We start from the raw sequence: 27,608 nt of genomic DNA, 5'->3' as shown, positions 1-27,608 counted from the left end.
CTTTCAAAGCGTGCTGCATTCTACAGCACACATTGAAAGAGGAAAATGCCTGTAGTGATTGTTTTTGTGCAGGAATGTGCCCTTTCCTGCACAAAAACAATCTCCCCATGACACAAGCATCCTTACACCATGGTGAAAGGGTGCCTGCGCCGGCACATGGCTGCAGTTTGTGCGCCAGCGGAGGGAAGAGCACAGGAATGCAACATACTATTGTAAATATGTCACATTCCTGTGCTTCGGAAGTGCCGGTGCGTGGCGCAGCCAAAGGGCTTGCGTTGCAGCGCTGTAGCACTTCCTTGTAGATCTGCCCCTTAATCTATCCTTGCCTACAAAATAGTTATGTGTCCTTAGCTGGTACTCATGAAAAGCGCTCCAATACCTTTGGGTCGATGTTGCGCTATAAACACCGGTGTTGAAGATTAAGTGCCGGTGCCAAGCACCGGAAACCACTGGTTAAATTAAGCACTGCTTCCACCTACCTACCTGCATCCTTTGCTTCTCTTCCCTCTTCCTGGCGCACTCCCCCCACATTCACAAAAGCAGAAGTGGCAGCCGCGCCTTCTCACACGTGGCAGCCAAGTCCTGGAACGGCCTCCACATCTCCCCCACCCTACTAGAGTTCAAGAAATACCTGAATCTTCACTAACTCAGCACTGCAGCAGAATTCTTCCCCCCAGTGTCTGGATACCCTCAGGGGTGATAAGCAGATCTCTACACATCCTACTTCATTGACGATAGATGCTCCTTTAAGCTACATCAGATGTAGTTCTCAAAGCCAGGTGCACCTGACAAACATACAACTTCCTGCAGTTTGAGGCGAATGTCAAGTTTCCTAAATTCACTGACTTTTTAAATCTCGCTGCTTTTGCTCTCCCCATGATTGCTTCTTCTCTGAGAATCTACAATAGGAGCAAATTTTGTCTAAATGTAACAGCTACACTAAGGAGGGAGAGGTGTGGCCCCTCGGCTAGGGCGACTGACTCCGGAATCTGGGAATCACGGTTCGATCGCCTGCTCCGGAGGCAGATTAGCCCAGCACCATGTGACTCTGGGCAATAGCTTGCTTAATCTTCCCGACGGCCCCCAGCGCCTAGAGACCCTTACGGGTGATTGTGCGCTTTACAAATGTGGATTATTATTATTAATTCTTGCCGGCCAAAGGGTTAACACTTGTCCGAAAAATAACAGTCCAAGGAGAATCATAGAGATTGTCTTTGACCATGTAGAGTGCTCCACTGCTTTTTGCAGTCGTGTTATAGAAATGCCATTTGCATACATACATACAGATGAAGGTTTCCAGTTTAACTCCATCACTGTCATTCTTGTAATCACTACCTAATCTCCAACCAGAACTGGTTTTACACAGCTCTCAGCTTTCTTCTCATTTACACACTGCTATGGGAAATGTGTTCAAAATATAGTTCACCTCGAGATACCTTTGTAGGATCCAACGTCATACTAATCCACACTGGCATACTGTGGGATTTGTCACATATTAGGGAGATAATGAAGAAGTCAAGTTTGTGAAATCCCAGCAGAAATCAAATAACTTGGCCATCTAACCAAACCTTCAAGATTTTCCACTGGCTCACCCCACTCGTCCACATCACTTTGAAGTCATGCTGCATCGTTTTTATGGTGCTCATCTGTGTCACCTGAAAATACCTGTTGACTAAGATCATGTCTTCCTGGTGTGATACAAACCTCCTGTGCCTCTATCAATATATTTAATCTAAATATACTTACTTCTTTTATGTATCTATATACTTTCAATGTACTTATGGATCTATATATTTATCACTTTCTTCTAATTTAGCATTTCCAATGCAGTGCACTAGCCTATTTCTCAGCCTATACTTCGCTCAATATATCTTCTAACCCAACCTTCTGACTCATCTCAAACTTCTTTCTACTACTCCTTCTAATGCACTACCCTATCTCTCATCCTATAGATCTATCAATATATCCTCTACATCCACTCTCTCATTTATCCCAAACCCCATACCACTACTATGATCGCCAAAATAACCTTTTCTAGACTCTCTCCTGCTTTACCCCTCCTTGCATCATCTGACACCTCTTTTACTACACCGATCCCCTAAAACAAACATTTCTAAACTCTCCCCTCTGACTCCTTCCCTCCAAAACTCTTTTTTACTCATCCAAAAGCCTCTTCCTACTGCTAAGACTTAAAAATAAGTAAATAAATAAATAAATCCTTCACTCTTTTATCCCTCCACTATCCTTTTTCAATAAAAATTAACAGACTATCATGCTCACTTCTCAAATTCCATATTCCATATTCAACTATACCAATATACTGCCCAAATAACTGAATAACATATCTACTACTCAAATTACTTCATATTTATACTATACTAATTTTCAACACTAATCCTTTATGGGTTCTGGAGTGGCGTGCTACTTGCCAGAAAAGCGCTTCAACACCCATCAGGGGTAACAAGTGCTATATGAATGCAAATCTTTCTTCCACTTTTATCCATCCGCTATCCTTCTCACTCCAAGTAACAGACTAATATCCACCACTGAAATTACCTCATATTTCACCATATTAATTCACCACTAATCCTTTATAGGCTCCCTGAATAGCATGCGTCAACAAGCGAGCGATAAATAAATACAAACCTTTGTCCTACTCTATCCTTCTGCTATCATTCCAAATCCAAATAACTGACTAACCTATCCAACACTTAAAATGTACTTGCATGTCTCACTATACTAATTCAACACTAATCCTCTGTGGGTCCCGGAGTAGCGTGCTACCCGCCGAAAAAGCGCTTCGACGCCTCGTCAGGGGTAGTAAGCACTATATAAATGCAATTACAATACAATACAATATCGAATCCATGATATCAACCTCCACAATATTATCAAAGGTGAGTAGATGTGGAGCTAGATTTGTAAATCTTCCTCACTATGAATGTTTACCTTGACAATATTAAAATTGTGCAAGTCAATATTTTGAACTCAAAACTGTTGCATATTGATATTTTTATGGTCATTATTTTCAGAAACAAATGTCCTCCTGGCTCTACGCAAGTCTCACAACAGCTGTATAGTCAGGATGGAATCCAAGAAATGGCTTGATAGCGGACGCCACGCTCCTCCTTCTGCTACACAATAGGGATCTGAAACGTCATCCAAGTTCAGATCTACCAAGCTCCATCCATCCTCCACTTAAGAACAGAGCTATTGGTCCTCCTTCTTAAAAAAGACCTTGCTGAAGTGAGCTACCTGATTTCTGGAACAATCTAAAGAATGTTGTGCATGTATGCAACACAACCATTGTGCTACATTCCTTCTTGCTATTAGATATACAGCATGTGGCATGATAACATTCCGCTCACAAACCCCATGTTAAGAGAGTCGCCAACTCCCTCCTCCTCTGCTCTCCCCAGGTAACCACCTGGCTACTCAACGCATCGGAAGAAATTACCAATTTTCCCATGCCAATTATCCATACCCTCCTCTGTTCTGACAGTCCCTCATTCCCAGTACAAACTTCCACTCGCATTCGTGGCAACCTAGTGATATGCATTCCTGCCATGTCTAATCAGTAAATTCAGCCTCTGTTATTTCTAATGTAATTTTCCTACCTTCTTTCCTCTCTCTCCATCCTCCAGTGCTGCAGGTAGGTCAACCTTCTCCCACCTTCTATCTTACACCCTGCCATTTCCATCTCTCCTCTGCAATGTTATTCTATGCCTAGCTTTTCCGACCAAAATTGTTTCCAGAAATATATATAATTATATGATGGACGTAGCTTAACTCAGGGACTGGTGACACCAGTGATGAAGGCTAATGATCTGGATGGGAAACACTGGTGCAGGCATCATTTTTACTTTGTTTCGAACATGTCAAAATAGTTGGGCAGTTTATAAATTCAGTTTCTGTATTTGCCTATGTAGAAGTTGGCCAATGCTGCAGAGTGTTGCACTGCTGCAAGCATCCCACTATATGCCATCTCGCGAGGCTATGCCGGGCGGGAAGGACACATGGTACCCGCACAGCTGGGAGGTCTATGAGAGTTCAAGCAGGCCATCATATCCACAATCTAAACTTACCTACAGGCATCCGGCCCTCCAATGTTGTTGCCTACACCCCTTTTCCTCTCCCTGCGGTCTATATCAGGAGATGTGATCGATGCCTACGTATTTCCAGTCCTTTCTCTCTGCCAGAAACTCTTTTCAGGATTTCTGAGGAATAATATTTTTCCCAATTCAAGATGGTTGTCACAGTATTGAAGTGCATAACATTTTTCCCAAACCAACATGAACTCTTAGGTATTTCCTGTTCCTTTGCCCAATATTAGGAGTGAAATTGGGTTCATTCCTTGTGTCGCTATGCTTTGTGTAGACCTGTGATCTTGTTTCAGCACTCCTCATTGAAAAGAAATTCTCCCCTGGAGTTTTGCCAGATCTCCTCCTGTCCATCTTCCTTCTGAGTGATCCTGACCCTCCAGTCCTCTTCTGGCCCCTCCCTGGCCTTTTGCTGGAAGGATCTCTTCTTCTCCAGCGGTGTCTTCAGCCTCGACTTCTGGTCAGCATTGGTTAGCATTCCAGTCCTGGACTTCCGTGTCCTCTCAGAGATTTTTGCCTTTGGGCTTTTTCCCTCCATTCAGGTCCTTTTCAGGGAGTCACCTTCTGCTTAGGTGCTGCCTGGTATCGGCAGCAACATGTGCAATGGAAAGGGTCACACATATCTCCGGCAGACTAAGATGGCGAAAACATGGGCCACTGGAATAAGCAGCAGCAACAGACTCTCATCCAAATAACAGCTTCATGACAGAGATGCCCAGTCATATGTATGGGTGATTGTGTAAAAGTGACTGGCTTCATATTCTCAATAATTTTCGATCAATATTTTTGAATCACAGAAGACTGCAAAACTTTTTATCACAATGCTTTTGCTTACACTATAATGAATGGTTCCAAGAGCCTTACACTTTACACTCAGAACCTTCAGCAGCCCTACCAACTAAAAACATATGTACTGATCTGTGTAACAAAATCGAATGATTTATAATATATCACTCTCTTGTACAACATGTGTGACACTTCCGAACATGCCTCCAAGACATATCCTCACTGATAGTTCAACAAATAACTAATTCAATCATCAACACATAGACTTAATAAATCCCCCCTTTTGCTTTCTGCACAAAATAAGTACAACTCAAACTGTCCAGTTTTTCAAGTTGTAAAGTTGAGGTCTTGGGCCATACATATATATGAAAAATGTTAAGACTCCTCCCAGGCTAGACCTAATATGCTTTTGACATATTTTCTGGGCCATTTCATGGGTAGTTTTGGAACCATCACTAATCTCTTCTTTGAATATGAGGCAGGTTCAAAACTGTTAAAGCAAGTGAGAGTAAATCTGGTTCTTAGGAAGTCAAATTTGCCAACCTCAACCCTGCTAGACCCATGAACCTCCCTACCATAAACAAAATACCACACCTGACAAAGTTGTAGAACAGACATTATCAAAGCAGACTGACTAGTCTTTCATATCCCTCAATCTTTAGGGGATCAGTGTTGGAATTTGTGCCAGAAATTATAAGTAAGCCTACTGATGATGCTATGGTCAGCATCCTAATTTATTAGATCTTTTCTAGAATGCATGAGAAAGTCAGAAAGACTGCATAAGGAGGGAGAAAGACATGCCGATAGACATGATTGAGGGCACTGCAGATTTAAGTGAGGAGACAGGACAGACTACATTTCCCATAGATCTTGTGTTAGAACTGGGGGTCTCTACTTGGCAGAGTTAGGCACCTTTTGTCCAAGTAGGGACCATTGATTCTAATCAGGGTAAGGGGCATGCACACTTTAAATAACGCCTGCTCACCCCCTTGGTAGCTTGGCATGAGTAGAGAGACTTATCCAAAAGTCAATGTGTAAAGTATTTATATTCAAAGCACACAGTAATACAGTGAGAACACCACAAATGGACACAACACCAGTTTTAGAAAAATAAGGTTTCTCAATCCAAACCAAACAAAACCAAAATGACAAAAAATCTAACATATTTGAGGTAAAACATGATTTTAGAATATTATTTTAAATATAGAACTTGTAGCAAACAAAAAGCTCCACCTCGTGCTATTATGACATCGCAATAATCCAAAGTACGGCACCAGCCGCATGGTGTGCAGCATTGGGCACGGCGTCACACGGACCCCTAAACAACAGCATCTTGGAATGAAGTCTTTGAATGATGCACAGTGTAGTGAAGATGAGGCGTCGGTGCCGAGGTCAAGGTCGGCTCCCTGGCTGCCACAGAGGAGGCGAGGCATCGTGTCTGCATGGAGGCAACGTGTCGAGTCCAGGTTGGGGAAGTCTGTTGCGTCGGCAGTGAGGTGTCAGTTCCGGTGAGGCGATGCGAAGTTGGAGACTCATGGAGTCACCCTCTGCAGTTATCCTCCCTGCGATAACGGAATGCAGGCACTGGCGGTGACGGCGTCGGTGCGAGGGCTGGCATCGGGAAGGCTGATAACTGCAAGCATCAGCAGGCGTCAAAGGGCCGTCGGAGATATGGTGCAGGTGGGGCGGTGTGTTGTGCACTTCCCGAGAAAGTGCAGGTCATGGTGCCGTCGCTGACAGCGTGGGAGATTGTTTTTCTTGCTTCACTTAGGTTCCTTACAGCTCCCAACAGCAGGAACAACATCCAAAGGCCCAGAACTGGAATAGGCACCTCCTGGCAGGTCAGAACTCCCAACAATATAGTTCAGGTGAGCTGGGGGTGAAATCTTGTGTCCCTAAGACTGCAGAACAGGAGGCCAGCGGACAGAAGGCCTTGGAGATGCTAATTCATGCAGGTATCTCGGCAGAGTTCCAGTCTTTGTCTTTTGCTTGGCAGAAGCAGCAACTGCAAGCCAACCCCACACTGCACACATCAAAGGGGCAGTACTTCTCCTCACAGCTCTCCAGCTTTTCTCCTTGTCAAAAGTTCCTCTTGAGCCCCAAAGTGAACTAGAGTTCTGGGGTTTAAGGTCCACTACTCATAACCTATTTTGTCTTTGTTCTTCTTTATGCCAGGGTCTCTGAGCCCAGTCCAAACCAGTTCTGTCCTCACTGGTGCAGTATGACCACTGAGGGTTGAGACAGCATTGAGCAAGGGAGACAACCCCTATTCAGGGGTAAGGAAATCTCCTCCCACTACTCTAAATGCGGCCAAGGTCTATTCAGCTCAGCTCTGAGTCATGCAGGAAGGCAGGACACACCTCAAGCTGCCTTGTGGCTTCTACAGTAAATGCACATTCCCAGCCCCTGACAATTTAAAACCATACAGTCAAGACACAAACCACGTGGCACACAGAATGGTTAAATGAGAAAATGCCTACTTTCTAGAAGTGGCATTGTCAAACACACAATTAAAAAAACATCTCCCTAAAAAGATGTGTTATTAAATTCCGCATTCAGAGAGCTTATACTCAATTTCTCTATCTTGTCCCAATGTAAAGTTATACTTGTAAGATGATACAAAGTAACTCCTATGTTAGCCTATGGGACAGGTAGCCTTACATGTAAGGAAAGGGAAGATTTGGGCCTGGCAAGTGGGTGTACTTGCCAGGTCGACACAGCAGTTTAAATCTGTGCACAGACACTGCAGTGGCAGGTCTGAGATACTTTTACAGGGCTACTCAGGTGGGTGGCACAATCAGTTCTACAGGCGCACTAGTATCATTTGATTTACGAGCCCTGGCACACTCATTGCACTTTACTAGGGACTTACCAGTAAAGCAAATATGCCAGTCATGGATAACAAATCATAATCATAATTTACACAGAGAGCATATGCACTTAGGCACTGATTAGCAGTGGTAAAGTGCCTAGAGTCCTAAAGCCAACAAAAGTTGTGGGAAAATAGGCGGAAGAAGCAAAATGTTTGAGGAAACCCCTGCTAAAAGGACCATTTCCAACACCTTGATTCCTAGGATAACTGGCTATAATGTGTATTGGAAACTGCTGACTACTGGGTAGTAGAAAACCAGATAGAGAACTAGACTGGGAGCCCACTGAAGTACTCACTTCCGGGATAAGAAACCCACTTCTGACAGCGTAGGCAGTGGGACTATACAAGACTGAAGAAAACATGGAGTAAGAGCCTGGCAAAGTTCAGTTTGACTATGGATATACATTCCAGCTAATTCAGTAGCGTATTCTAGTTTCCCTCACCCATGTTATTTTCTCACTTTCCCGGTTCCCACTGGTTAGTGGGATTAGGGAGGTGCTATTCTCCTTGTGTGTTTGTTATGCTTTTACCTCCTCCTCCTGAAGTCTGATGGTCATTTGCATCCAAAGTCTTCACACGTCTGTATTCCGTTAGATGTGGGGTTCATATCATCTCAGCTCACCAAGGAACATGGTAAGCAATGGGAATTATTGTCTATTTGTTTGGATGCATTGTGCACTATACTTTACTTGCTGTTGTGTGTTCTTTTACACTCAATAACCTAATACCTGCCTGCAGTCTTGATGCATCTGAATAGGCAGTGTGTGGCTTTCTATCCCCTTTCTCTCATCTTTCCTCTCAGTATCTCTGATTGCTGCACATATGCATCTTGCCGTTTTGAGAGAGGTTGAAGGAGGTTTGGGATCCTGAATGGCATCATAGCCCCCAGAAGCAAACTTGACAGATCCAACAGTGGTGTTCAACACCATCAGTCGTGAGCTGCTCCTGAAACATTGCAATTTAAGGAAGCATGGCAAAGTCCTAAGATGGATGAACTCATTCCTGACGTTTGGAAATTGAAGTGTATTCCTGTCTTCTTCCTCATGCAGTACATGCTTTCTTGCTTGTCCTTTCAATGTTTCCCTTTAGCTGTTAGCTTTTTGGTTAAATTGTATGGATTTCTCTGTTGATTATATCAAAATATGTCTGCATATTGATTGATTTTAAAACTTATATAGCGCGTACTGTCACTCCACGGGTATCCTAGCGCTTCAGACTAATAAACAAAACCCGGATGGAACAGGTCACAACAGAAAGAGCAGGGAGAAGGGACACATATTGACAACACTGCTGGGGTTTTTCTGCTTGCTCACTGTGCTTCTTCCTACAGGCTTCTGTCCAGTGGATGCAACCTGGCAAAGACTGAACGTGTAAGGTGCTGGAGTGAGTGGGGAATCATCTTTAGGGCTTTTGGGTTTTTACAGAGATCTTCGGCGTACACCTGACCTTAGATAAAAGTGATCCATAATTGACAGTGCACTGTCATTGGTTTCACATAGCAATGTCAAGTTTTTCTTCTTGTGCTCTGTGGGCAAGATCTTACTGTTCTTAATGATCCTCAATAGAGTTTCTACAGTTATAGTTGAGGACTCGATAAAGAAAATACTTTTCATTTGGCTTCTCCAAGAATTTAAGTTAATGGCTGCATCACTCTTAATGACTTTTGGAGTGAGACAAAACATATCACTGCCATTCCCAAATGTCTTAGTTGATTATCAGTCTTATGGAAATAAGCTTGAGGCTCCCTGTGTGTTGCAGAAAGACAGCGGTCAACATTCCCATCCTACCTCAGTGACACAGGTTCAGACAGTGTTCATCGATGCCGGCTTCATTATGGGTCTGAAACGTTGGTCAAGGTTCCTGGGTTTACCTAAAGGCCAAGAAGGGCAGAGTATCGTTCTCCTGAGAATCTCTCACCCTTGGATTACCCTTCCTGCTCAATTTATGAAGACCCATTTCCTGTTAACATTTTGTAAGCAACTACACAAGAACGTGCTTCCATTTTGCACAGTTACGGCTGATTAAGAAGTACCTTTTACCAGGTTCATGAACACACAAAAATGTCAATGAATCATCAAACTTTATTCGGTTTAGCAAACTATAAAAGTCACAAATAAAAATACAACAATAAGTAAAATACTTAAGAGCGAACTCAGTATGTTTGAAACAAAAATTCATAGAACACTACATGGCTGTCCAAATCGAGTCATTTGAAATGTATTATCCTTTAAAACAGACAATTTTTTAAGTGCGCAGTGCCTCTTTTTAATTCCTCAAAATTTTTAATTCTCTAAGGGTAAAAACAATCTGTTTAAACAATATTAATACATCCAATACAGTACAAAATGTTAAAAACAATAATTTTCCAACGAGCCTCCTTAATCGCATTGCAACATAAATACATCTGTATATCATATCACATATATATTCTGAATGAAGGAGCTGGATGTAAAATAAAGCAGGCCTGCATTTCTTAATGTTCAACACCCGCAAAAGTGGTAATATAAAGGGGCATATTACCAACAACTAGCGATATTTATCGCTAAATGGGCTTAGCGAGTATTTTTTTATCGACAAGCATCACCGGATATTATCGCAGGGATAACTTACTATTATCTCTAAAGCGATAAAATATCCGGGGATAGCGGCGAAATGTGTGAATATCGCTGAGAATACAGCGATATTCACGCATTAACGCCAATAGGGTCTTAGCCATAATATCCACCTCCCATTGGATATTATGGCTAAGAACTGGTTTGAGCAGGCGTTAGCTTCTGGAGATATACATGCTTAGCGTGAATATTTCCATCGCTACGCCTGCCTTGCTGATAGGCGATACCGAAGTTAGCGACTGTTTTCAGTCGCTAACTGGTTGGGTACGCCCACTTTGCATGTCATTAGCGATAAATATCGCTGACATGCAAAGCGGGACCCAAACTGCTCGCTATCGCCTCAAAGATGTCGCTAACATCAGTTAGCTACAGCTTGTTAATAGGGCGATATAATTATCAAAGTTTAACGGCCGAAAACGGCCGCTAAAGCGGCGATAATCTAATATCGCCAGGCTTGGTAATATGCCCCAAAATACCTGTGGGGTTTATCGTATAGCTGGCATTAAAAAACTAAATGCAGCATACTCTTGGTTGAATTACAGTCGCATGGGAAGATGCCCAGTTACGGTTCGTGATATGTTTTACTGGGGTACGACACCAGAAGATGAGCAATGTAGAATCTAAATAGATAGAATTTTCTTTAAATGGCTAAAAGTGAACAGAAGATATGGCTCAATTCTTTCGGTGGCAACCAAGGCAAAAATAGTCAGCTACACGTTTTTTACTGCGTTCCAAATGTTCTCTACGCTCCATTAGTACATTTAAAATTTCCCTTTTCAATTGGGGCTTCGTAACTGAGGTGATAAGTTGGGAGTTGGTAAAACAATCCTGCCTCCCAATTAGTGCCAACTGTCTCTTAACGTAGCTTAGCCACGTTATTTTGTTAACATGATCGCAGTTTAAGCAATCCGGTATTATTGCTCGATTAAAGGCTGGTTCTTCATTTGTCCAAATCGAGTGCCATAACATGATTGAGGCAATTTGAATTCTATCTATTAAAGGGATTAACCTCAATTCCTTATGACAAATGATAATTGGGAGGCTGGGGGGACAGACATTAATCTTCTAAGAAAGACATTTTCAATAGTTTGTAAGCTTGACGTGCTACAATGTTCCCAAAGTCATTCATTGCCTATTTGGTTCTGTTTTTTAGGTTGTCTTATTTGTAGAGCACAGAGAGTGCACTAATAAGAGCTTTAATGCACATCAAGCACATAGCAAATAGAGCAAAAGTATGCACATCACCAACAAATATGCGCTTTACATAAATTCAAAGATCTACGAGAACAAATTAGAAAAAGAAATTTAAAGTAATTAAACAGTACAACAGTAATCAGCAGAAACAAGAATTTCGAAAGAAATACAAAACAGAGAGTTATTGCAAAACTGCAAGTCTAAAAAATGAGGGAGTGTTTAGATGTTGATCTGCTCACAACATCTTATAACCCACCCATTAATAACAGCATTCCTTCCTTAATATATTGGATGAAATCAGGGACAAAGAGGTGATTTTTAGGTGACCACTATGGTGATATTCCCAGGTTTCGCAGATTTAACCATTCCTCCTGGAAATGGAAGCACAACCCCATACACAATTGTCACTGCCTTATCTAAATTGTTCACCTTGATGGGTGCCATTTTCAAAACTAAATTTACCAATCATTTTTAACAAAGCCCCTTCCACCTATTTTGACCAGTTATGGGTATTTACGAACAAAATGCCCCTTGACAGTGGACCTGCTATTTTTTAACACATCATTTCATTACTCTGTAAAATAATTACCTATACAAGTCACTGATATATCACTCTAATGTTATCAAAAGTCCAAGATGCATTGTTAAGTGTAGTGATTTAGAACAGATCTGCAGGTCCAAGACATGCCTAAATGAAATTCTGACTTCTTTCTTTTTACTTTTTAGAAAATATAACATTATGATCAGACAGAACAAACAGATCTTTTTCACATAGAGGTTTGCCTGCTAAAAACTCTCCTGGGGAGCTTTTAAATCCTTTAAGGCCTTGTTTAATCCATCTGCCTTTTCAAACAATTCAGATTGTTTAGTCCTGATTTATTTGTCATCATTCAACTTCTTGAATCCAATCTATGTTTTTCTAAATGGATTATGTATCCACACAAGAAGAGGATGAGCAATAGCCAGGGTTATACTTACTTTTATCACAGTTGGGCCCGTATCGATTCAGGTCATAACAATTTTGACAAACCGTTCCCTTAAATCCATTATTACATATGCACAGCCCAGTGCCATTGATTCCATCTTCACACTAGAAAATCAAAGGAAGAGTTCACTTTAAAAAATAAAACCTATCATGACTTTAATAAGGTTTGCTGTTATTCTAAAGATAGACCCTAAGGGCCTTAATCCAAGTCAATTGGTTAAAGTTATCTATTTTGGGTGTTACTGCTTAATTTCCAACTACAACCTAACACATATAGGAATTGTGCTTGCAAGTATGGTGGGAGGTGATGGCCAGTGGTGCAGTGACAGTAAAAGTTTGAAGGGGAAGCTCCTTCCTAGACACCTTAGAGTGATAACTATGAGAATGGTTTAAGAAAACATTTTCAAATGACAGGTGAAAGGGCAAAACTGAACCAGTGACGCTGGGAGGTCTCATTTTCTATTTTTATTTTTTATTAATAGATTGCTACAGATTTTATTAACCCATATTAAAATTTGCAAGAAAAAAATAATAGTATTAATTAATTTATACTCTAAAAATCATTCATTTAACCAATATAATCCATCCCAAAATCTGTGCTTTCTATTATTACCTACTTACTTATTATAATTTTGACACACATTTAACATCTGTAAGAATATTAACCTTTACTTGATAATCCACCTATAAAGACGAACTTGTTTGAGGCATGCATATAAAAAAACCTGAATTCCAACATTATATGTAGTAATGACTCTAATGAGAGGCATATCAAACCTGATTTTCAATGGGTATGCCCATATAGGACAGTGTACGTTCTAAAACCCAGTGGAGCAGATTCAAAGAGGCATATAAGAGGACATAAAAGAATATGTCTTTTTACATTGGCTCAAACCATATAAAGCAGGAATCCTTTGGTGACTGCCCATCCTTCGCTTGCTGCACCTCCTTCTGCCGTGCTGGCTGCTGCAGCGCAAAGAACGGCTAGAGGAGAAGCTGCAGAAGAGGTGCATCACCCTGAAACAACCACACAACTATGAGCTGAAGGAAGAAGGATGTGGGAAACAGCAGCGGTAGCACTGTGATCAAAGAGCAGAGGACTGGACCCTTCCAGGTACCAGTGGATCTAAAGGAGTTCTGGTTATTAAGGATATGTCATAGATAGGGATTTCTTACACAGAGGAGCCTTGTATATACGAAGAGTAAAATCTTGTGTGTGGCATTTACCAGGAGAAGCCTCTGCAGGCTATAGCTGAGGAGGCAGGGGTGATTTACTGACCCTTCTATCACACCAGAAGAATGATAATTCAGGTTGTAGGAGGAGGAATCAGCGGCAGAGCAAGAAGTCAGCGGCAGAGCGAGTAGTGAGCTGCTAGGACGCCGAGGCTGCTATTGCCGCTACAAGTTGCTGCTGTTGGCCCCATTCTGACCCATTCTGCCTTGTTGTCTAGAATGCTGGGGATGTACAGATTTAGGATCACTAATAACTCACGCGCAATTTAGTGGCCCCTGGGATATCTACTACCCCAAGCTTGTTGTGAAGAATAGTACATACAGAACGGACAAATAGAAGAAATAGTTGGCGTTCTGTGGGCTTCCGGTGGCTTGCCGCCCTGGAACTGCGTCCCTGGAGTTCTTTTGTCGCCCTGTCCTGAAGAGGCCTGACTTGTTGGAAGGCCGAAACGCGACCCCGTCAACACTTTCCATATGGAGGAGTCTATGTTTTGAATTAATTTGGGGAAATTAATGCCAGTGGACACATCTGAAGATTTAGGTTCTATGAGTTTCTTACTTGGAACCTTTGTGTCCGACTACCTCCTAGTGTACCCCCAAAGTGAATAGGAGGGCACTCCTGTAATATTGTTTCTTAGGGTGAAGAAAAGACAATAAGTACTTTCCATGATATATATCATTTTTGTCACTTGTTTTCTTTGTATAAAGTGTATATGTTGTTCATTGTGTGAAATTGTTGTATATAGGTATGTACATAGGTATGTTATCCTTTGTATAGTGCATAAAATTGCCTTGATATGATTTTTTTCTGTTTTGTGATATATATATATATAAAAAAGAAATGAGATAAGAACAGCTCGGTTTGATTACAATAAATAAAATGTGTAATCTTATCCTCTTGTATGTGTGATGACATTGAGAATATATGAATAATTGAACAGTGGACTTCTGCCACAAAACCAATAGGAGAATTTATTGTCACTTATTCGAAAATTAGTTGTATATATTTGTTCCTCCTTTTTCCATTTCTCCACTTTTTCTTATATCTTTTGTCTAGAATGGCCACTGACGTCACTGCCACATTCCCACTGCCCTTATGCGCCCTATTGCCCGGTTTGACCAGCCTGCTGGGAGGTTGCACAGTTAAGAAGTTAATCCAGCTGAATTAATGCCACTGCCTACTGCAACCCGTTCCTTGAAACCCAAGGCCCCCATTCTGCAACTACAAGTAAGGAGAAGCAGACAATGATGGAGAATGGAGTGGGTGAGTGAATTGTGTGGTGCAGGAACAGGAAGCAAGAGGACGAACTTGGCTGTGTTATGTTATGTTAATTTAAAGGTTAAAGATATATCTCACCGCTCAGCCACCACAAAACAAATAACCAGAGACTGAACAGCCACGTTTTCAGCATTTTCTTGAATTTAGTGAGCTCAGCACAGCAACGAAGATGGAGAGGCAGTTGATGCCAGGCACTTGTGGCCGTAAAGGAGAAGGATCTTCCATTGTATCTCACTGTGCGAACACAGGGGACCATCAGAAGCTTCTTTTCGATAGATCTTAAAGCGCAGGAAGGCCAGTCCGATGCAATTTATCCTCTAGGTAGAGAGGACAATGGCCCATCAAAGAATTGTGGGTGAGACAACAGATCTTAAACAAGATACACTTTCGGACAGGGAGCCAATGAAGATCTCGCAGAATAGGCACTGAGGGGGAGCCTGACGGGAGATTACAGACCAGATGGGTTTAGACAGTAAGATATCATTAACTGCCATAAACAGTGCATTACTGTAATCCAGAAGGCTTATAAACAAGGTCTGAACCAATAATTTCCTGGCAGAAGATGGTGGACAAGGAAAGACCTGTGCATGCTAGAGAGGGAAGTTTATGGCAAGTTGAGAGCAAGATTGTAAAGTGAATCCAAACAAGTGAGGGGTGGGCACAAACAAGTGCCCGGGAAACTAGCTATCAACTATTAAAGCATCTTCCCTTGTGGCACTCCTGTCTGACTTTGACTCTCCGGAGTGTAAGAGGAAAACAAAAATCCTGCCAAGCTCCCTTTATGGGGGGGACATTGGTTCAAGGGTTGAAAAGAGGACAAAACAGGAGGTGTGGACTTGGCCATGTTAGGTTTTGTGTCCGCTTGCACTAACAATGATATTATTTATGGATGAGCTCAGCTGCTGTCTGATCGGTTGTTGTCCCAGGTACCCTGCAAGATAGAAGAGTTTGTGAAAACCTCGTTTGATGCTCTTACAGTCAGGTTCTCAGCCTTCGAACTCAGGCTTGAGAGCCTAGTTTCTTGTCCAGTAAGTCCTCCTCCATTGCTACTTCTCCATTGTTGCTGCCTCCCCCGCCCTTTAACTCCCAACTAATGTGAACCAGAGGGCGGGGTTGTGGCTCCTGCCTTTCAGGCTTTGTCAAAGTGCCAGAAAGTACCAGCATGATTGAGGGAATGTTTGTTGGGTTTAATATTTTGTCTGCCTGGCACTCTCTAGCTACTTCATGGCCTGGTGTCAACCTCTCTATCAACCCAGTTCCTTTTGGGCCTGTTGTTTCCATTATGTGTGGGACCAGGGGTGGGCCAATCACAAAGAGGGGCCACTGCATAAAGTTTTGCACATCAATTTTAACTCTAACCCATGATGCTTCTCTTTATGTTCTGGTTCTTACAAATGTTTCACTGCTGAGAGACAGAGTTTCTGAAAGCGTCGGACACTTAATAAAGAAAGTGGAACATTGGTGTTGTGGAGGCCTTGGTGAAGGGTCTTTCCTATTCAGGCATATTATAATGGTTAGGAGGGTTGGTTGGTTGGCCGAGGACAGAAAAATGAGAACGGGGATTGTGTGGTGGTTAATTTTGATCTTTGGGAGTTAGCTGGAAAGCTGATTTCTCAGTTTGCTCAGGCCTCTCTTGGTATTTCAAGGATTCAGGTCCAGCCTTTGGCCCCAGTAATTGGGCACTCTAAGTGTGGAGTGCCTTTCTTACTTCCACAGTATTAAAGGCATAGCGGAGGTAGTTTTTATGTGCCAACTTCCAACAGGTTTTAAGCCCTGAGCCTCCTGGACAATTGCCTTCTATGGGGTTTAGCCCACATGGTAGACACTTGTTCAGGCTACGCATGTTTCTCAGTGTCCAGAATGTTCTACTATGCGTGTTGAGTTATTAAGTTTGACCATAACAGGGTTAGGTAGCAAATTGAATGATGGGTAAAGTTCATTCAAAGCTTTAGTACTGCTTGCTGTAAATAAAATTGGGATTTAGCCAACTCCCTTTGAATTGATGGTTTAAGCTCTTTTTTTCCTCTCCCTACAAACTCAGGCAGGGCAAAAAGGTGGTCTTGCCTGATGTCACATAATTTAGGTTGTGAGGCAATTCCCTGTGCCACAGGCTCTGCGTATCTGTTGAGGGTTATTCTAGTGTTCCTTAAAAGTAACAATCAGTTCCTACTGCATTTCTGTGGCCTCCTATACGTTCAGCTTGTAGCCCTTCAGGCCTTTTAGATGGGAAAAGTAGGGATTCTAATTCTTTTATCCTGGTGTTGCTTCTAGGAGATCTCAACTTACAACTGTGTGATGAAAATTATCTTAAGGGAGTCTTTTTGACTGGAGATATGGATGTGATTTAAAAAACAATCTCTTAGCCTGTCTTTTACAGGATGAGGGGCCGCTACAAGTATTGATTAAAACATTTTGTCAACTCGCCTAGTCTCATTTACGGCCAAACGCCTAATGAGGAATCAGGCCTGGAGTTCATAATCTGATCAATGTTTCTATTTTTGGGGTGCACATGAAGGCTTGACATCTTTTCCCAGGCCAGCATGCAAAAGTTAAGTAACTGCTGCGAAACAGCATAGGATTAATTGGGAGAGGGTTTGCCCTGAGTATTACTTAAATGAGCTGATCAAGTCCTGAGCAAGGGACTTTGCAATATGTCTTTTAGTGGACCTTTGCAATGAGGTAATGGTGCCCTCTTTCACAAATATCTGTGAGGCAGTGAGTATCATTTTAACTCCGCAGGCTTTTAAGATTGCTTCAAGGCATTCCAGTTGGTTTGACCATGCCTGGTCGAGGGCTTTTCGGGACTTGGCACAGGCTCTTAAAACCAAACCAAGACCCAGTCACACAGTGGCCAAGTGCAGGTGGATTTATAAATCCAGCATTAAACATTGAAAGCTATATTTGAGACAAGAGGCTTGGACCGAACTTCCAGATGTTTGCTTTCTTAATTCTAGTGTGAACGTTTGGAAAATAGTGAACTGCTGAGTCTTATTTGGCAATGAATCCCCAGCTATGCATGCTTACATTGGCCCTAATAAATGGGTGGCAAGTTGTAGCGCAATAACAGTTCCTTTTATCCAGAGCTGAGCTAGGTTCTTCAAATCTCATTTTTCAATTAGAAGTAGTTAAGAATGTGATTGATTGGCTTAGTAGGGATAAGCCCTAGCCACTGATGTGGTCCCTTCTGATCTGCTTAAACTGGACACTAACTTATGGGCTCCTTTGCTTACCCTGATTTAAAATGCTGCGGATAAATGAGGGATTCCTCCATTTTGGACGCAATCTATTATCATACTTATTTTTAAGAAGGGTGACAAGACAGATCCACAATGCTACAGGCTGATCTCCCTACTTGACTCAACAGTTAAGGTTGTAGGGAGGGTGATTTTATCACAACTGTCAGAGTGAGTGGAGCTAGATCAGATACATTCTGATATTCAATATGATTTTAGGCAGGGGAAAGGTACTATAGATTCATCTCTAAATCTATATTTAATTGTGAACAAATTCACAGTTGTTAGGCATGGAAAGCCAGGTGCATGCCACATGTACCTCTCATTGGCCTTTTATAGTGTGAATGTGTTACAATGGGGATTGATCTGGATATAGTACATTTTCATGCTGCCCTTCATAGGGAAAGGACTGCCTCATAAGGTTCAGTGGGGATTGCAGAGAGGTATTCTAGATTTAGCAGAGTCAGACCAGGGTGCATCTTATCCCCCTTTTTATTTACCCTGTATATTAAAAATCGGGAAGGCCACCTGCTATGTGCAGTTTTTGACTTGCCAAGAAAGGGGAGGAGAATAATTCCAGTCCTCCTTTACACATATTGTGCAGTTCTTTTAGCTGGAACTGCTTAGGGCCTCTCACGCTTACTAGACTCCATCATGAGTTTCATTGGCCTCACTTGATTTATTAACCAGTTTAGGGAAATCCTATGTTATGATTATCATCCCCAGGAATACTAAAACCAGAAGACATATCTTTCAAGGTCTAAAATCTCTCTAGGGTATCTTTTTTCCTCTATCTAGGGATAAGGCTTGACCATAGATGTTCTTGGTCCCCATTGATGTCATCTAAAAGCTTCTCTTCGGGAAGACAGTGGGAGCACTTTATGACTTTGCTGCCAATTCAAACCCTACTTAAGATCCATGCGGCTATATGTGTTACAGCAGTTATGTATGGTAGCGAGATGTGGGGTAAGGTTTTATGTGTCTCCAAACTATGGAGAATCTCTTTTTAAGGTATCTACTTGTACTTCCCTGTTGTCTGTCATCTTATATTTCCCATAAACAAATAGGCTTGAGACAAATCAGTTACATGATTGCTCTCCATCCATTACTGAAATGGTGCTCTGTTTGGATTAATCCGAATTTGGAGCTTTATCAGTCATTTCTTAGGGGTTGTTTCCTTGACAATGGCAACAGGTTTCCTTGCTAAGTTACGTGAGAGCGGGCTTTCTGGCTCGAGGGCATCTGTATCTGTTTATAGCCCTTGAATCTATAAAAACAAATCTGACTTGTGGACAAAAAATCATTGTTATGCCATTACAACCCTGCACATTGAGCCTTACTTAATTTTTTGTTATTAATATCTTTTCATTGGATTCCGGCTTGGCCTGGTTCATACTTTTTTGGCTGTTTCTAAAGGCAGCTCCTAGTTCAGAGATCTTGATGCCTGGAGCTGTGATATGTTTCCAAGCCAAGACACCCTCCATTTTATAAAATTCGGTGACTTTTATACTGACTTATACCATACATTTATTACTCCTACTCAAGGTCATACATTTTATTCAGGTGAGGCATGCTGTTAACCACTGAGCCTATCTGCTTGCACATAGTCATATTTTTAAAGGGTGTGATAAAGAAAAGATTAAAGGAAATTAATTGTTTTAGCTTGCTCCTTTTATGCTATGTTTGACTGGTGTTTTACTTGGTTTCAGTTTTCATGTATTCATGGTTTTGCATGATTATTTTGTACTTAGTGTGCACGTTTTTACAATGTATAGTGTTTTATGTTGTTTTGTTATAAACATTTGGATGATGATAATAATGGCTGATACTCATATCCAATTAGTATAACTAGAAAGGACGGTCCCTTCTTTGCAGTAAGGAGTTGGATATTACTAGGCCAAATCACAAAGGCATGGAAGAGTACTCCTGTGGACCTACTCCCTGCAGTCATAAATGCTTTCGTGAGCCGGTTCCAGTGTGGCCAAACTGCTCTGTAAATATTCGAGTTGAGATTATGGTTCAACTTTGTATGTAAAAATCCATCACTCTTGCAAATTAATTTAGTCGATGTTTACTGCCATTTTTAAAGTGCTTCCTGGTTACAGTCGCATCACTAAATAACCCATCACACTAATATACTATAAGCCATTACTTAGAAAATGGCACGCAAACATCATCAGTTTAGGATGCCTCATGACATAATTTGGAGTAAAACATGTCCAATAACGACCCTTCTTGTTCTCCGATGCTAAAAACCATAGCACAAATGTTTGCACTCAAAGATTGTGACCAAACTGAAGTTTCGGATCTCAACCCGTTTCGGTTTATGTAGATAAAATACAAAGCATAGGATGGTTTCCTCCAGGGCCTCCACAGATATTTTTTTATATGGGTGCCACACTGCAGTGCCATACACTATTTGAGAAGCTGCCTACAGTGTTTGTGCTTTTTGGGGGACTGCTTTAAGGTGTAACTATCAAAGTTTTTAAAATAAATTCCTTGACCAGCCTTTACCGTACTTTAAGGTCAATGCAGGTATTACCCTGTCAATGGTTTCCACCTTCCAGAGGGTAACACAACATCTAAAGGATTGTTGGTGATTAGAGCTTCTTATCCAAGATGAAGTTCTGATCTTAAGAGGAGATCAGAAGATCATAATCATCTCGTAGTGGGTTGTTTTTTTCAAGGTGAGCAACAGATTCATCAAAGAAATGTCAAATTGAATTGAAAACGCTTAATGATTGCACCTCTCTAGGAGGCATCCATGACAGAGATTTGTGGGATTTTCTTTCTTGCAATAATGAAGGCTGTAAGAAACTAGCTAAGGCTTAAATCGAGACAGGCAGAGAGGGGTGACGGTTTGATTTACCCCACAGTGACACCTGATCCTTTGAGCCTTTACACCTAGCCCACCCAAACTGTGCCCTGTAGAGGCGTCCCACCCTGAACTGCCCCTGGACCACAGCTGTCCCTGCCTTTGGGCTCTTTCACTGCAACACAGACTGTCTATTCCTGAATCCCTGCACCTCATACCTAACGATTGTGGTAGAAAATGCTTCCTTGACAGTGAACGGGTCTGCTTATCTTCATCTTAGGTGAAGTCAAGAAACTTTGCTCGCCTTTGGGGTGGAGATTTGTAGCTCACCTGGCCCCAAATTATATACTGGATGTGATGCCTATTTTGACATAGAGGTCACATACTATATACCCCAGTGGAAATGCACATGCTTGTCAATATGTTTTGCACCAGTGGATATTGTATACATTTTCTATTATGTAATCAAATTGATAATTGATCTGTGCAAACCACAACCTGCTCCACATCTCTAGAGCACATTGTCACAGCTCCCAGTTTATGGCAGTGTTAGGTGGCAGCCTGTGGCCTCACCAGTGGGAATATACTGAAGCAACTAATATAATATTGCAAATTGGATAGCCATATCATTATGCATAAAACAATTAACTACATGCACATTAAATTCGACTATACGTCATAACAGTGAATAAAACCAGTACTTTTACAACATCAACTGTGTGTGGGCCCTTTGAAACAACTGATAAAACGACAGTAGTCTCCCCCACAGTTGCTTTTCTGTATTGCACAAGTGAATGTGCCCATACATTGATTTACTCTGGTACTCAGTAATATGATTACTTTACAAACATAGGGCACATAGAGGGGAGCATAAAGGTCGAGTTCAGTTTAAACGTCTCTCCCAAATAAAACTTTCTCCAGTCAAGTAATCGGCGGCAAATACATAACACAGCATTATACATTCCTGGCCCTATCTAAATGACCTCAGCGAGTAATGACTTCAGATCTCAGTCACTATCCTGTTGGCCTAATGCCCTGTGAAACAGAAGGAATTGCTCACTGAGGTTACGGTTCATACGGTCTACTAAGTATGGCTGAGGTTCCAGTTTTGCACAGGTTGCTCTTAAGATTCGCCGGTTATTAAGATCATTGCTAGCAGTCTTTTATTGTGTATTTCAACATCTTTTTTTCATTCGGCCACTGACCAATAATTATCATCCCATATATCCTGCATGCCCTGTGCCTTCAAGAAAGCTTTGCCCTTTGTCAGACTTTGATATTTCCCCCCATAAAAGAGAATGTTTTATAACGTCCCATTACATTTAAAAGTATCTACTTGAAGGCAAAGCAAGGCAGATCCACCACTGTTTCCCAATGGCTGTTGCTCCTAGGTACAGTTGCACTATTGATCGTGGAGCCTCTTGCCTTAATCCAAGTGGGTTTCTTCCCGCCTCATAATAATCTACCTTCTTCAATAGCTGGTTATTCCTTCTGATATAAATCACCTGCAGCCCTGCCTTGTGCATCATGCTCTATAGAAGTCAACTGAGGAGACTAAAAACGAGTTTGATGCCTATTTCATTCCTAGGAGGTCATTTCCTTTAACCACCTCCAATGTGGTGCAAGGTGACATCAGCGGAAGAGGAGCAGGGGAGCAAGGAAACGCCACTTCGTCGAGGGAGGGGACATTCCTTTCACCAGCACAGCTGAAGGAAGCCTTTCTTTGAAGATCACAGACTGAGTGAGGTTTTTGCTCTCTGCTTCCTAGGTCATACTCCGGTAATGATGTACGTTACCAGCTTCAGTAAGCGCTTACCTTTCCATTCCCAGAACACGGGTTGGAAAACCCTCCTGGACACTGAAGGCATTCTGGACCATAGAATCCACTACAGCACTCTGGCACCTGTGAATTAAAGGCAACTGAAGTTAATCTGAATGAAAATGAACGCATCACTATAATTTAAATGTGGAAACTTATTACATGGCAGTATATACTGAGATTTGTTGAAAGCGCAGCATTGTCACACTGTGTATTTGAATTGCGCTCTATTAAACATACATGCAGTCACAAAGGCAAAATGATTTCGTTACACCAGGCTTTTCCATGAAGCTACTTGCCAAATCAGGGAACATAGTAATTGTGGAATTCTACAATTCGAAATACTTGACTTTCAAAATCACTCACAAATAGAATCTTGGTGAATACCTATCATACCACTTCATCTCCAAAGACACAAAATAGGTATCTTGATACAAAAAAACAATGAGAATTTACAGTTCAGACCTCACCATTACCGCTCCACATATTCCAAATCAAACACGACTCTCCTCATTCCTCTATCTGCAGAAGATTCAAGAAGCCTGTGGCACAGCAGGATCATAAGCACATCCATGCTCAGTGCACGTGGGCAAGTACATCCTCATTAGCATCCCAGCTAACAGAGTGGCCAGAGCTAAATGATCTATGTCAGAAAATCGGTAATAAAATTATCCTCTGACATAAACATTGAGGCCTATATATCATTTACAAAAACATGCCTGCTTTGAGTGTAGAGTTCCATTATTAACTCCAGTGGACCAATAGTGTTGTAAACTATGTTAAGGACGCTAGGCCAGATGTACAACATACCTATTTTGCATTTCCTAAAGAGAAACTCCTTAGAAATGGTTATTTAGGAAATTCAAAATGGTATGTACAAAAACAGAGATTCACTAATAGCGAATTGCTATTAGGATATTGCTATTCAGTACAAATCCATTCTCTCCTAAAGGCCCATAGGTACGAATGCTTTTGCATTTGCAAATTAGGAAATGCTAAAGCAAGGGTGATGTTAGGCCTAAGGCACCTCTTGCTGCACCCTGAAAATAGTGGTGGTCATTTAAATAGCACATATGCCCTATGGGAAGGCTGATTTCCATTCCTCAATGGGCTGAAATTGCGATTTGACCTGTTAAGAAATGCAAAAGGCCATGTACATCCGGCCCACTATATGTATTCCAAACGATATTTAGGCCTCAATATTCTGGTACCATACTGAGCTATCACCAACCATTCAATTGAGTTTTCCATTAAGTATTCCTCAAATTGTACTGGCCACCATTAACGTAGTAACCTCCTGCTCACACTATGCTAACTGTCCTTAAGCCACTGAGCCTCTCTCAATGTGAACCAGATGTACAGAGAGTCAAGAACATCTCAGCAAGACAACTCCTAGACTTTCATACCCAGACTCACATTTCACTCTCTGTTTAATCTCTCTACTGCTTGGATCAAATGAACAAATAAAAGAGAAAGCATGGTTCCACCCATGTTCCACCCACGGAATGCCCCGGATGCTAGGTAATGCAAAGCACCACTAGAGGCAGCTTTATGTTTCTTTTGGGAGACTTTCTGTCTTTGCAGTTTTAAGCTGGAAAGTAAATGTCAAATACACATTTTGCACCAGTTTGTGTCACTTTTGTGATACAAACCCAGCACTACATTTTAGTAAATATACCCCAACTCCTTAACACACACTGAAAACCTGTAACGTCAGATTGAAGGCTCAGGCACCCTGGCAACGTGTACTGGATTTTGGAAAGTGGAGAGAAACAGGGAAACAGCATGACTAGCATGTCTCATGCAGTCCTTTCAGGGATACCAGTTGAGCCCTAGGCCTGAGAACCCAGTATAACGTTTGCTAAAATCCTTTGCTAGGGACACTTCCAAGCTACATGTGGATACGGCAAAGGGTCCTCGTTTTGTGACTAAGTGCTTGAGTTGCCAAATTCTTACTGTAGAACGATTTGTTGGTATTAGAGAACCACAAATGGATTACAAGGTATTCTTACTACAGGAATGGTGCCTCTATATGAACTGGCTACCAGACAGGTAGGTTGTAAAAATGTACAGACTGAAAAAGGGGCATGTGGAAGCTACAGAGCTAGTGAGTCCCTATGTATGTACCAGAAAAAGAACAGCAACAACTCTAATGAGTCCTGTGCATATGTGAGCCAGCTGTTCTTTATTGAAGAAGGCTTTGTATGATTCCTTTCAGCTACAAATTCTGCTCTCCCAACAAAAAACAATGTTAATTTTTAAAGAATTAGGATTCAGTCATCATTTTAATGAGAAGACTGAATAGTGTGTAGAAGTCTATATGTTCGCTTAATGGTATTACTAAATGTGAAGGTTATTTATATGGGACTCATCTAAAATTCAGCTAAAGAACTAAACACTGGCTAATTAATGCATTAGGCGGATGGTGAGCAGACCAAGTGAATGTCCCTTTGGTTACTTCTCTGTTTATGAGCCAATGGAGCAAAGGGATTCATTTGCTGTTCAATTGATGTTCTATAGACCTAAACAAAGTTCAAGTCATTTATATATAGTGTACTGTGACAAGGAAAATGAGGATGTTGGAAAGTGGTTCATTAGTAGGTGCAGGTAGGTTCCTACTGCTAGTAATAATACCACATTCAAAAATAAGGTCCAGTCAAGTCTCAATAAATGAATCCTTGCTCAACCCTAGGTAGCTTGGCTACCGATCAGTCAGGCTTAACTTAGGAGACTGGTGTGAAAAGCATTTAATATCACAAAAACAGTCAATAAACACACAAATCAAATCCAACACAAATTTCTACAAATAGAGAATATTTGTAGCTTTAAATTGACACCAAACCAACAAAACTCTAATATAGGGAACCAGAGATATTAATTTTTGAAGACTAAATGCAAAAATATGCTTTCTAATGTCTGAAAAAGAAAAGTGCCTATTGCGGTTATCTGGTCACGCGGGACCAGCACCAACTCAAAGTTTTAGGCTGTCTGCAATAGCGAGGCTCAGATACGTTGAGGGGTTGGGGCTGGTCAGGTTTTTACCTTCACACTTAGAAAGATTTTTGGAGCTTTTTCTCTCCACATAGAGCAACAGCTTTGTTAATCCGGATTTCAGTTCGACAATGGCAGCCTGCTGCAAGCGATGCCTCAATGACTCCTGAAGGTCTTTGTCTTTGACTTCGAAGAGCTCCGGGAGATTTCAGTGGTGCAACCCTGTAAAGTCAGGCCGAGTCACAGTTCAATATCACTGGCTTGACTCTTGTTGTCGAGGTTGGTCTTCTAATGGAGCTTTATTCTAAAAACTTGTCAAAAAGTTCCCTAACTTTAAAAACTTCTTCTGAAAGGTCCTTTCAGGGTCCACAACACCAGCCAAGGGGCCAGAAGCCCTGATTGCCTCTGGGGGTTTGGACTGCAATTTACACAATGCACCTAGTCAAGTCCAGGTGAAGCTGGTGATCTGGGCTTGTCCTTGTTAGAGATATGCAGATTACTTCCTCCAGCACTTTTCTTCCTGTTGCTGACCAGGGAGTTGTCCACTTCTTAATCTTTAAAGCCAGGCAAAGCCCTCGTTTGTAAAGTCTTGAGAGTGCAGCAGATACAGTCCTTCTCAGTGCAGCCCTTTCTTTGTGCAATCCAAGGTTTCAGCATGGCAGTAGTTTCTCTCTAGATGTTTCCAAGCAGGGATATAAGGTGCAATGCAGCTCTCCCATATTTGTTCCATATTCTGGGTTAGGAAGAGGGGGAGTACCCCCAACCAATGGGGATCAAGTTGCACCCTCATGTATGACCACTTCCTGGAAAGTATGGCATATTTATGTCACAGAATGCACATCTCCATCAAAATGGAGAAAATCTCTGCTTGGATTTGAGGTCTGTTAACCCAACCCACAGGTGTGGCTAAAGTTTTCCTACACTCCTTTTCCCGACCCTCTCCTTATCTTATTAGAGGGGTGCCATCTTGCTCGGGGTGTAGGAAGTGGGAGTGGGCATGGTTCCTGTATTATATGTGCTTCTCCCTTTGAATACTAGTTTGGCTACCCAACCCCCTTCCTGTCCTGTCATCTGAAGGCAGCAGCTCTCCTCCCACCAGATGTCTCTATTGTTTCAGCCCCAGGCCACTTCACACCTAACCAAGGAGCAGCTTGGCTGTCAAACGCTGGCCAGCCAGAAGAGGCTATTACGGGGCTCTTGTAGGTAACTTCAGGAAAGCAAGTTCTAAAACTACTTTCCTGCAATAGTTATAATAAATCAGACCTAGGCAAGTTGTTGGCTTTATTGTAACTAATATTTTGATACTTTGAATCACTGTTGTAGCTCACTATGCCATAATTTTGACTTTATTAAAGTTTAATAAAGTCTTCCCATGTTAGCCTATGGAGCTAGCAGTGCTACCCAGGAGGCCAAAGTGAAATTGGCACTTTTCCCTCACCAGAGCATATACAACATGTTTTATAATGTCCATGCTTTACATAACAAGGCACCCCATCCTTGGGGCACCTTGGAAGACCTTTGGGGTGCCTTACATGTAATTAAAAAGTAGTTGTAGACTGTGAAAGTACTGCTAATTCCAAATTCGAATTTGGACATAGTGTTATTTTAAAACCAGCCTGCAAGGCAGGGCTGGTTTTAAAATGACAGTAGACACCACAGCTCTGCACACTTAAGTGCATTAAATCCACT

The 27,608-nt window shown here is 41.7% G+C and overlaps 1 protein-coding gene across 1 annotated transcript in view; it reads right to left on the bottom strand.

Annotated features, from left to right (window-relative positions):
* Positions 1-27,608, bottom strand: part of STAB2 (stabilin 2) — a 944,658-nt gene that overhangs the window by 560,715 nt on the left and 356,335 nt on the right. The window contains exons 21-22 of the mRNA XM_078674824.1: positions 22,926-23,012; positions 12,543-12,654 (exon numbers count right to left, since the gene is read on the bottom strand). Of these exons, the coding sequence (XP_078530950.1) occupies positions 12,543-12,654; positions 22,926-23,012 (199 nt within the window). The remainder of the gene's footprint in view (positions 1-12,542; positions 12,655-22,925; positions 23,013-27,608) is intronic.

Source organism: Lissotriton helveticus, chromosome 1_1 (genome assembly GCF_964261635.1).
Source record: "Lissotriton helveticus chromosome 1_1, aLisHel1.1, whole genome shotgun sequence".
Lineage (NCBI taxonomy): Eukaryota > Metazoa > Chordata > Amphibia > Caudata > Salamandridae > Lissotriton > Lissotriton helveticus.
Note: the sequence above shows the minus strand (reverse complement) of the source record. Positions and strands in the feature narration are given on the sequence as shown.